Here is a 12,163-nt window from a genome sequence, read left to right as displayed (position 1 = left end):
CTACCACAACCTGCTTTATCAAACACTTAAGTGTGTGGTGATGTGCATAAGAGGAGAGACAGCAGGAAAGGCATCTGCTGCCCCACGGCAGTGACACTCAAAAGTGAAAACAGTTCAGAGAAATTTTCTGTGGTATTTCTATAGTGGAAACAAGTCATGCTTAGCAATGATATTACAAAAAAGTTGAGTGGTGAATAACTTATTCAAACGCTCCAAGATTGTTTCAATAATCTCAGCGTATTCAGTAGCCTTCCTACAGAAGCTTAAGTACAGCAGCTTAAGTAACAAGTGAGGCTAGTCAGTGTTACCTATAGCTTTACTCCATTTTTAGATGCAAGACAGGAACCCAAAAGAAAAACAACTTATTTATACACAAATAACAAATATGAAGTAATTTCACATAAAATTACACCTTCTGGTCCAATTAACTACTTAATATTGAGCTAATGCATTAAAAAAAACACAACAAAACCACTGTAGCAAAACACCCCTTAGAAGTGCCCAGCTTCTTAAGTAAGTTCCTGTCTTCTTGCTATCACAAACAGCAGGAAAATATGTAATCACCACAGAAAGGCTTTTCAAACCAAGGGACATTTGAAGGAACCAACATGCCCAAATAAAAGTGTAATTGTTTGTTGTTTGGGTGGGTTTTTGACATGTTTGCTTAAGATTCTACCAACACCAAATCAGCAGTATAACTAAAATTCTGAATTGCTTAATATGCCTACAAATCTCTTCCCAGAGTGATCAGAAAAGCTTTGATAGTTATGAATATGCTCCAGGCAATCACTGCTGAACCCTTATTGTACCGCAATCTGTAAAATCGCATTTTAAAGCCCTGTATCACACCACAATTTTGTATTCAATCCCAGCACTTACAGTTTTTAAGGATTTCTACTGCAAGATCCTTGGCTGAATTATCACTACCCTTAAGCTGCAGGTAGCACCATGAAAGGAGGCTACCTTGAACAGACCAGAATAAGGAAGACAAGACCGTCCCACTCTCTTGCTGCGCAACATCCAGCATCATCATTTCACACTGAAAAAGAATGTAACAAAAGGATATTCTCTTCTGCTGCAGAATTACATACAATATGTACTAAGTCAACTATGATGGACATTATCATCCCACTCATGCCACAAAAAGATTCAATGCAACTGACAGGCAGCATATAATGCCACGAAGCAACTGATGCTGTTTTGTTGTGATAAATCACAATTTTAAGTAGGGATAGCTACAAGTGAGTCACTCCATGTTCTCAGCACATTTTTTCTGCATATGTAAATGAGCCTCCTCCACTTACACCTCCTTTAGTGTCATGACCAATTCTAAGCTCTCAATATGTGATGATTAGTTCTGCTTTCCAGTGTGGCTACTGTGCCATAAAGTCTTCTCAATAATAGAGAAAAATACTTCATCTTGTACATTAGTTACTCTAGTATAATGAAACATTACTGCCTAAAGAAAATTACTTCAATTGGTTGGAAAATCTAATCCTACAGAGATGAACAACCGTGAAAAGTTTTATCCCAGATAGGAAAGCCATTTCTTTAGCATACATCTTGGGCACGCAGCTTGTGTTTCAATGCATACAAAAACTACAGCAAAGAAGTAGGAAAATGAACAGTTACCTCTCTTGCTGCCACTAGCAGAAGGGTATCCATGACTGACAGCACTTCACTTATGTCAAGATTTTCAGAAACTCCTTTCTCTGGTAATAATAGGAGTCCACCTGGATCTTGATCACTACGGAACAAAAATCTTCTTACTAACCAATAACAAGCAGCACAGTTCCAAAACACAAATTCAGTTATCACTGTGATACATCCATAGAGATCCTACTGTATAATCACTATGAAAATCAAAAGTTTGGGTTCTGATGACTCCAGACTAATTAAATCAAAACCAGCCATCATCATGGACAAGAACATACAGAAATTGGAAGACAGCCTAGGAGGAGTCTAAGCAATATACTGTGAAGCAGCACAAACATTGGGCAATGTTTTATATAGTTATTCCATTAATAAACATATTAAGTAGTAGTATTTTCCTCTCTAAAGCAAGAGACAGTAGAGTTCTTTTGAGAATTATTTTCCAGGGGAATAACATTTCTAAACCCAATTAAATATGAACTTATTCACAGATGTTGGGTATCAGGCAATTCTCTTCCATCTCAGGACCCCTTACCTGAAGTGAGTACACAAGGATCTGAAGGCAAGATGCACAGATTGCTTATGTTCTTGCTCTGTGATGTTTTTCTAGAAAAGGAAAGAGATTTATTTTTACGCTATGTTCTGTTTCCCTCCTCTGTGAGAAAGGATTCTAATTTCTGTGCTACTATTCATTTTTGGTAAGAAAAGCAGGGTTAGCTCCTCTCTCTTTCTTTGAATAAGCTGCAGAGAGAAAGAAGGGGGAGGGTAAATAGAGGCAAAGAAGAGAAAGGAAGGTTTTTACTTTAATGGGACAAAACAGATTATTTGACAACAAGAACTCAGATTTTTCCTCTTTTCTGCATAAAGAACACAGGCAGTAAACAAGCAATTTCTCATTCAATGATTTACCATCATGGCGAAGAGCTGGTGTCGCCTGGTCTGTCTATCTGGGAAAAAGATAGCTGCTCCGCTGAGTAAGGTGTTCTTAACTTCCTCTTTCAGCATTTTCATTGGCATGAAGTTACTGTCCCCCATATCCACTACTGCTCATACAAAAAAGAAAGAAAATTACAGTTCAAATTAATACTCAATCTGATGTGTCAGAGGCATAACCGAATTCAAGTGTTATTTTACACATCTTCAAGCCCTTGTAAACCTAATATGTCAGCAGAAAATGAGGGGAAACATCTTCACTTCCAGCAAGAAAGATTTTTCTAAGCATATATTTATTCACTAAGTAAATTAATTCTAGGAACATTAAGACTTGACAACTATCAAACCTAACAGAGCTTTCAAGATGTGACAGATTCTACATGAACTGGTTTATCTTTAGCTGACTTTTTAGGAGACTACTAGGGAATTAACAAAAAAAATTACACTTTAATAAAGAGAGTACCAACCTACTTCCAATGCTATCTAGAGTGTAATTCCCATTCTCTTTGCTGGCTCTAGAATCTTCCCTGTGTTTCATTAAACCTTACAAGCTCCTAGTAAGATCACTGGTATTTATATGAAACACCAGAAATAAAACCCCCAGTAACATTAGATTAAAGGATCACATTCCCTGCTGGTTCAAGCAGGTACATGCTCAAAAGAAGTTTTCTATTGCAGCTGTTTCCACACCCCATGTTGTCAGAATGTCTATAAAAACATTTCATAGGGTCCAGGAAAGTTTCACTGTGATAGACTTATTAGTATTCCCTGACCTGAACAGGAATGAAAGGAACAGTAGATGACTTGGCCTCTAGGAATAAACATCTTTTCCCGAATTGTAACTGTTGTGATACACTTCTAAGCCAGAACAGACAAAACAGGCAATATATTCAATATAAACTACCTTCACACAAATGTCTGTAAAGCTCTTTTGCAGCTTCTGTGTGACCAGATGTTTTACTCTGAGAAGTTTCTTGAGGTTTAGCAGTTTTATTGTCTGCGGTAAGTACAGAGAAGCAGCTCTGGAGAAGCTGCAACAGCAGTGTTTGAGCAAAGATACATTCTTCCCTTGGGCTGCAAAAAAACATAGAACAAACAGAAGCAAAAACAAGAAGCTTTTTTTGCACCAAATAGGTAATGCTATGAAAATCACTATCTTAGATGGGTAAAAACCACTGAGTAGAGAGCACATAGGCAAAAAAAGTATAGCTACTGGCTAAATTAATCTACATCTCAGGCTTCTACATAACATTATAGTTAAAACCCCATATGGCAGCAGTAGGAAAATGTTATTTATGTAAATGATGTAGTTTAGGAAGAAGAAACTGCTGCAACTAAACAAAGCATACACTATTTATATGTACACACAGAGCTTAGTGCTTCGGCACACGGAAGTGACTTACTTACCTTTGGTGAAGTTTATTGTAAAAATTCCAGAACAGCTGCAAATCAAGGCCTGTGAAATCCAAAAATGACTTGTATTTTAATCCACTCTCCTTCTGCTGAACCTTAAAAAGGCAAAAGAAAACACAGGATTGGAAAACTAATTCTATACAGAACACATTTATAAAAAGTAAATCCCTGAGCAGTGGGCTTAAACCAGGCTAGTTTCTTATATACTTAGAGCTACCATGAATTCCAGTGTGAGTTCCTCCATGGATACTCCAGGGTCTCAATGTAACAGTTCATACTGAAACCTTCCCCTTAACAGAGCTACTAATAAGGATTCTCTCTCCTCCTTCTAGATGCCTAGTCCCCCACCACCAAAAGACTTGACATTACCTCTACCTCTCCATGTAATTTAATTGAGAGTAATAGCCAAAATGAGATTGTCCATGGATCAGAAAGGAAGCTGAAAAGGCACAGATGCATGCATTGTACGAACAAAACATGGTTTTGACATGTATCCTCAAGTAGGGTACATGAGGTACATGAGGCTGACACATAACAGCACACACCAGCCCCATCTCTTAACCATATATGTCTCACCCTAGATATCCACAGAATTTTTTCAGATGACGGTATGTTTTAATCTATGCAGCCTTCCTAGCTATCTCTCTATGCATTTTTCAGATGCTTGCTTCAGAAATACCAACATTACCTAACAGACAGTAGAGCATCCTCCTGTTGCATCTACTTCACCCAGCATTGTAACCCGATGTTGAAAAATGGTTATTAACCCTTTTCTGGGCCTGAAGCGAGCATATTCCTAGCCAACACAGAGAATACTGTTCTTCAGAAACCCTTTTTTCCTCCACAGCATGGTTTTAACAGTTGCTATTACCTAGGACCAAGATTTTCCTTATGCAGTCACAATTTATTTTAGCACAGCCTTATTCCTTTTAGCATGTACACCCTTAAAACGAACTAAGCAGAAAAAATACCAGGTCCTGTGCCAGCTGCTGGATGAAATGAAGTGTCTTCAGGAGAAGAGTTGTGCCACAAACTGTATCATCATCCGTTTTCCTGCACTGCAAGCAGTTCATGCTCCTACTGGGCTCATCCCGCATAGGCCGAAGATACCCAAGGACATTCAGGCCTTGAACTCCGAGCCGCTCTGCTGTGTCTTGTCTTGTGCACAAGAACTTTATCATCAAGTACTAGAAGGATATTAGCACAGCACAAGATTTGGTTTTAAAAGCTAGCACATATTTGGCTTTAAAAGACATGAGTGCACATACATATGACAAGACTACAGGTGAGATTGGGGTAGCAAGCCTTATTCCCTGTCAATCACTTCCACAAGTTTAAAACACCGAGCCTGAACTCTCCCCACTTCCAAACAAAGTCACAGTGATGGTTCTGTGACATCTACAAGCACCTGCAAAGTTAGTTAATTCATTATCAGTTCCATTCATTCTGCATACTCTCTTCCTTGGTTCTACAGTTACAGCACTTTTGCAGGTTAAAAAGTTACTAGCTGCTTTTAGAAGCAAACAGAGGATTAGTGTGTAATATTTAAACATACTTTTAGGCAATCTGTCCACTGTGAGATACAGAACACAAAGCGGAAAGGAACAGCAAGTTCTGCAATCCAAATGTACTCAGTAGCTCTGTGCGCTCATGAATCTCAGGGACTAAGTGTTACACAGACAGCAGCAGAATGTCTTAGCAAGTAGTGATGGCTTTAGAAAAGTTCCCAGTTGACTTTTAACTGCATCACCACTTCTGCTAATTCCTACAGTACACAAAAGGATTGGGGAACTGAGCAACAGCTGATTCCAGAGCCGAGATAAGTGCAGGATCTGAAAAGCAAAGTTTCCTACTTAAACACTACAAATCAAAACCTGTATTGTTTTGCATTTGTTCAAGCCACTATAGGAACAGAAGTCCCATGTTCCTCAAGGGAATTAGTCTGATGGAACTGCTTTGTAATTGTTTGTCCCTTAAAACAAGGGATCTGGCTCTGAAAGAATAAACGTAATTACACAGCAGTTAATTCGTCTAGATATTAGAACAAAGCAACAATCATGTCATCCTTTTTGGAAGTATCTCCTCAGGATAAAGCCAACAGTCTGCACATTCTCACATAACTTTGCATTAAACATATGTGTACATACAGAGAAAAAGAACAAAACTCACAGGACAAAAGTTGGCTTGCATTTAACTAGAAGCCCATTGCTTTTTACTTCTACCCAGAAGAGCTGCCCTTACATGTAAGAGTTAAGTTTATTTCAGTTGACATTACAACAAAGCACAGAGAAAAGCTTCTGCTCACTGTGACTGGTTCAATGGATTTTTATGGTTCCTTACTTGAGAAATTCTGCATTCCTGCATTTTGACATCAACTTCATCCCATTCTTCTTCCACTTCAAACCAGCCAATAGGATCATCATCTCCCAGATCGTCACATGAGCAGCTGCTTCTATATATAAAAGAATGCAACAAACTTTGTTAAGTTTAAAGAAACTACAAAGCTCTTGATATTTTACCAGAATATTTTTGCATATTATGGTTATAAAGATGTGAAGAGAGACAATGGAAAGTTTTACACACACAAATTCTATCAAGTGCAAGGTAAGAAAGTTAAGGAAATTTTTTCAGTCATGGTTCCCGGCCTCCCTTCGCTCCTGAGCGACAGTTCCAAGAAAGTCATTTAATAAATGCTGATTAACACATGACCTTCCTAGAAGGTGCTTCTGCTATCAGTGATGTGCACCTCCCATAGAACATGGATTTTGTCATATCCCTTTTTAAACAAGTCTTTAAATCAAGATATTGAAACCAACAGCTATATACATATTGCCTCAAACACATCACATTTGGGGTCACTGAAATCAAACAACTAACAATTCAACGATGCATTATTCTTAAGTCATCTGGAAGAATTTTCAGCAGTTCAAATGACATTGAAAAAAGATCTAATATCACAATTATTTTCCAGATAGTCATTACAAGAAGCCCACCTATACCTGTTCTTTAAGAACTGCTTGAATTCCCGCAGCTTCCACTTGTCATAGCTTTCAAACCTTTTGAAGTGTTCCTCTGCATGGAACTTCTCTGAAGCACTATTATAAGCAAACACCAGCCCACACTGGGCCCCGATGGCTCCCCTTCGGACCTAAAAGAACAAATTGAGCGCAATGGATTAACAAGTTGACAGTAAAAGAAGATGCTGCTTTCACAAGAAAAAAAGTTACAGAAAAAGCCTGAATACTGACAGCACTGATCTCTGGAACTGCACAGAGAAATTATATGCATTTAGAAAAGTGTTAGGAAAACTAACTCAATCAGGATCATGCATCATGGTTAACATTTGCTGTATTTATCACCCTCCTAGCACCCAAACTCCAGCTCCAGTTAGAATTTACTTGCCAGAAGTCCACCCATGTCTAAGTGTTTTTGACACTGAAATATAGAACCTTGCTCCAGAAATTTAACTACTGCTGTGCCTTAAATAAATAAATAAATTCAGCTGCAGAAATCTCACTGAAGCTTGGTCCTGGCCCTGAGATTTAATCACACGATCTTGCTTTTAAACAAGATAAAAAAATCACACCAAGTATTCAAATTACACTAATGTTTCTAAAAAGACTTTGAAAGACCTACATTTAACCTGAACCCACATGCTATATATCTTGACTCCTGCTATTCACACAAAAAACTATTTTAAATGCAAAATCTGACATATAAATCCATACCCTTTAGAGAGATACCACACTTCTCACCGACTTGTAAGATATATTGTAAGATATAGACAAACACAATATAAAATAAATGGCTTTACTACATGCCTGTGGCATCCTGTAACAATTTAATACCTCCCTTTCCTTAAATTCTCTGTGATTTACAGCAAAGCAAAACCCTACAATAACACTATTTTATGATGAATTTAAAATTACAGTTCATACCAAAAAAAAATACTTCAACTCTACCACTAGGGAAACAAGCAAACCTTCTGCTTCAAAAGCATACAGGAACTGCATACCTTGATTCTAATCTGTGTCACTTGAAATGAAGATTCAGTTCCAGTAGAAAGAATAATACTTGCTCTGGTTTTCCCAGTTTCAGTAAGAAAACCTAAAGCAGCAGTGGAGACAGAACGAGGCTGGAATGACTGCTAGTGCAAGCTGTGAATTAAGGGGCAGGGGGGGAGCAAAACCACAACACTTTTCTACTGAAATACTCATTAGCTAGAGAGCAATCAGCCTTTGGAATAATCTTCCCAGGGAAGTGGTGGATTCCCCAACATTGGACACTTTTTAAGATTCAGCTGTACAGTATGCTGGGACATCTAGTCTGGGTCATGCTAATGAGGTTAGACCAGATGATCCCTAAGGTCCCTCCCAACCTGGGGTTCTATGATTTTGGGAGAGCTACAAAATGAATTCAAACACCACATACAAGCAAACAGAAGGGTAAAATAAGCATTTAGAAAGTGCCTGATTTTCTATCACAATAGCTTGCATTTAGCAGTAGCACTGCACAAAACACAAGTTTTTAAAATAAGATTAGGTAGCATTTCACTTAAAAAAAAAAGGTCAAAAAACCACAAATTATTTTGTTCAGGTTGTATCCAGTACATGAAAATACTGCATTAACAAAGGCAGGATTGAAAGGAGAATTAAGTCATGTGCAGTCAATGAGAATTTCAAGGGTTTCTACCAAATCTCTTCATCAATATTTGGGAAACTAGCAATGAATGATTCACGACTTAAAGCCTCAAAATGTGCTCCAGGTCATTTTCTCTGCAAGAGCCCATTGCTGATTTCCATGTCGAATTCTCCCTCAAATCCAATCTTTTTGTTTGCTTTAACAATAAATTGGCTCCTGAGAAACCCCCATTGTAAAACAGACTTTACATACTGGGGGCTTTTTGTTAGTTTTTTTGGGGTGTTTTAGTGTTGTTTTGCCCCCTTTTCTTTTTTGATTACAGATCTTCCATATCATAAAATTATTAAGTAGCACCAAACAGATATAAATATATATAAGGAGCAGCATCACAGCCTTGATAACAGTCTTTGTGTCTGTTTAAATATTCTGGATTTTAAGTTCAAGCTATTACCATCCCCAGTCCATGGCTCCATAAGGAGGTTTTCAGGCCCTGATTTATCTTCTTTTCCCTTGACATCACAGGCTTGCAAAGTGAGTCGTAAAGGTTTTCCTGAGTGAAATAAATAAATAAATAAATCAATCAACAGGTTTATCAACTTCATAAGAAACAAACCCAGAAAAGTCTAAAGCTCTTCATGAAGATAAGAAATGGAAGAATAAAGGGAAGAAAGTTACAATGAGATTTTTACCACTGTCAGTCAAAAGAACAAGGGGGGAAGAAATTGGAGCATAAGGTACACATTAACACAAAATAGCTCAAGTTTTAGATACAGAGAGAAGGAGAATGAAAACCATGACAATTAATGTTCCTTCAACTGGCTGCACACTTTGGAATTCCCAATACACGAAATACCACTGTTGGCTTACAAAAAGCAGCAGCTACTCCAGGAAAAACGAAGCAATTTTCAAAGCTTTTGAGACTCAAGACTGATATTATAATTAAAATAATTAATGTGTCATTTGGCACAAGGTTGTAAGTCCTGACAAAACATACTAAAAGCCAAAGGGGAAAATTCTTCATGAAGGACTAGCGATGATCTCAGGAGTTGACACCTGGCAAAAGACAGATTTATCAAACAAATACAGTTAATACAGCCAAATTCTACCTTATGCCAGACCACACACAGCTCTATACTTCTGACATACTCAGATTAATTTATAAAAGTGAAAATAAAAGAGCTGTAAAGTGATGCTAATGACACTCAATTTAGAACGCATCTTATGTTCGTGCACGTGTCTGCAAGAGGGACCACTTACTGAGGCTAAACATGCAAAAAAGCATGTTATTGGAAGAATAACAATAACTGAAGCCATCTTTTACACAATACAAACATTATCACCATCTTGACATAAGGGCCATTACCTACAAAAGTTCATGTTTTCTTCCTCAGCATGATGCCACCTGGTTCAACTCTTAGATCACATAAAGCTGATCTAATCGCCAAGTTTTAGGGCCATTCAGCTTCACAGGGTATCTTCTTGGTAACAGTTGTTAATTTAGAAGTCTTGTATAATTTTAAATCCCAGGAGAACAAGTAAAACAACTCAAAGCTGCGTACTGTATGAAGTATGTACAGAAAAGGATCCAGCAATTATTCATTTACCGTATTTATACAGCAGGTTCTGTCTGACCACTGCCATGGAAGCGATAAGCGATGAAGCCTTGTATGGAGTTTCCAGATGATCAGTGATTGTACAAAGGGAACTTATCACTTTTGCAACACTCCCCCTGGCTAAGGCAAAGGCCAAGAGTGTAAGTTCAACCTCTGGAGTGGTACAACAACTGGGGAGGGAAAAAAACAACAGTATGAAAAGAAAACTCAGGACACCGTTTTTAAATAAGACAGATGATGCTCATATGGAAAAATCTCCAGTGCTAGTTTCTTAACATCTTCCAATTTTTCAAGAGCAGGTGAGTAAAGATGAGAGAAATTAGATATACAAATTCTTCTAAACCATCTTCTACTGCATCAAAACACATCAACACAAACTTACCTTGTTATCCTTATGAGGAAGCTATCGACTTCTTCCAAAACATTTGGAGACAAGAAGCTTGAAAAATCTGTAGAGCCTGGTGTTAGGGATAGAGGTGGCATGTGTTGCAGTGCTTTCCTAGTAAAAGGACAGAACATAACATCAGAAAACCAGACAGAATCAGAGAAAACAGCCTTCTAAAATGGATTAGATATTTGACTCATCACACTTTTTGAGAGCAGGTCTGTACAAACGGGTTCTGAGTGCAGGAAATCTACTGACACAGACAATCACATCAAAAGGTAAAGCGAGTACTGCATTCTAGGCAGGGAAAGTTTAACAGCTGCTGGGTAATCCTGAATCTAGTCTCATCATCTAAGATTCAATGAGACAAATAAATCAAGGGGTTTTGAATTACATCTGTGACAACGTTAGAAATAGTGTCCACACACTGCTTTATTTTAAATAGTTCTAGCACTGAGCAAGAGCCTGTTGATAAAGGGAAAATTGCTTTTAAATTCTCAGAACAATTACAGAAACTGAAAGAGTTGAGATCAGAGTTTCTGTTTGATTTCCAAAGGTAATTAATAATCTGTATTTTCAGGGATTATTACAACAGTTTCAAAGTCATTCCATTCAATACTAAAGTTTGAGGCTTTGCTTTCTAATGCCAAACACTGAATTTATAATTCCTGAGAACATATTTTTAGTCAAGATTTCTCCAGTCCTTATCCCCTCAACATTCATGTTGTATTTCTAAAAACTATCTAAACTGAGGGAACCCGAGGGCCCCCAGTTTTAGTAAAGCTTGCACTTATGAACATTCCTCAGACATAAGCATGTAGAAAGTTATCTAAGCACTAAAGAGGTTCCATAGATGACACAAATTAAAAGATAGGCTTAATGGACTTTAGCCTGCAGTACTCATTAACCTAATGGCAGCAGTGCCCTTGAGCATGGTGGAATCATGCTAGCTAAGCTCTATAAAAGCTGATGTGGGTGTATAGTGATTTTATTAGGATTCCAATCCTTCAAGTCACTGGGCAGAAGCGTTTGGCAGTCACACAAGGAAACGTTACACAGAAAACAGCTGATCACCATCAGCAAACAGCTACAGAGATACTGCATGTATCTGACTATATCCCCACGTAATGCACTACAAGGCATTACACAAGCAAAAATGCGCTCAAAATTAAGCTAAATTAACCTCCATTCCATAAATGGAAGCTGTCCAATATTTATAATCAATAAAATTAACAATAATTTTAAGCTTCTCTAAAGTACGACAATTCAAAGGACAGGCAAAAGAAAAAGGTATTTTTCAGTGTCTGTTCAGTCATGGCTTAACAACTAGATTAGATACAACAGTAAGGAGAACTAGTTCTCGTATGTATAAACAGATAAAAGAGAAGTATCAAAATTTGAAGTGTGATAGCTAAAAAGATGATGAAACACCTTACTGGAGGGAGGTACATCAGTTTACTGAAGCTGTAAGTACTTAGAAAACCCAAACCAAACTAAAAATAAGGCTATTACATGCCATGGAAGT

The 12,163-nt window shown here is 37.7% G+C and overlaps 1 protein-coding gene across 3 annotated transcripts in view; it reads right to left on the bottom strand.

Annotated features, from left to right (window-relative positions):
* Nucleotides 1-12,163, bottom strand: part of ZZEF1 (zinc finger ZZ-type and EF-hand domain containing 1) — a 46,252-nt gene that overhangs the window by 24,097 nt on the left and 9,992 nt on the right. For all 3 annotated transcript variants that reach the window (XM_062635000.1, XM_062635001.1, XM_062635002.1), the window contains 13 exons: nt 10,636-10,752; nt 10,245-10,423; nt 9,092-9,190; nt 8,015-8,106; nt 6,999-7,147; nt 6,340-6,451; nt 4,971-5,186; nt 3,994-4,094; nt 3,491-3,660; nt 2,563-2,696; nt 2,189-2,259; nt 1,633-1,747; nt 880-1,039 (listed from right to left, as the gene is read on the bottom strand). In XM_062635000.1, the coding sequence (XP_062490984.1) occupies nt 880-1,039; nt 1,633-1,747; nt 2,189-2,259; nt 2,563-2,696; nt 3,491-3,660; nt 3,994-4,094; nt 4,971-5,186; nt 6,340-6,451; nt 6,999-7,147; nt 8,015-8,106; nt 9,092-9,190; nt 10,245-10,423; nt 10,636-10,752 (1,715 nt within the window). The remainder of the gene's footprint in view (nt 1-879; nt 1,040-1,632; nt 1,748-2,188; nt 2,260-2,562; nt 2,697-3,490; nt 3,661-3,993; nt 4,095-4,970; nt 5,187-6,339; nt 6,452-6,998; nt 7,148-8,014; nt 8,107-9,091; nt 9,191-10,244; nt 10,424-10,635; nt 10,753-12,163) is intronic.

Source organism: Pezoporus occidentalis, unplaced genomic scaffold (assembly GCF_034315485.1).
Source record: "Pezoporus occidentalis ecotype Australia unplaced genomic scaffold, CSIRO_AGI_Poc_V1 ctg442, whole genome shotgun sequence".
Taxonomy (NCBI): domain Eukaryota; kingdom Metazoa; phylum Chordata; class Aves; order Psittaciformes; family Psittacidae; genus Pezoporus; species Pezoporus occidentalis.
Note: the sequence above shows the minus strand (reverse complement) of the source record. Positions and strands in the feature narration are given on the sequence as shown.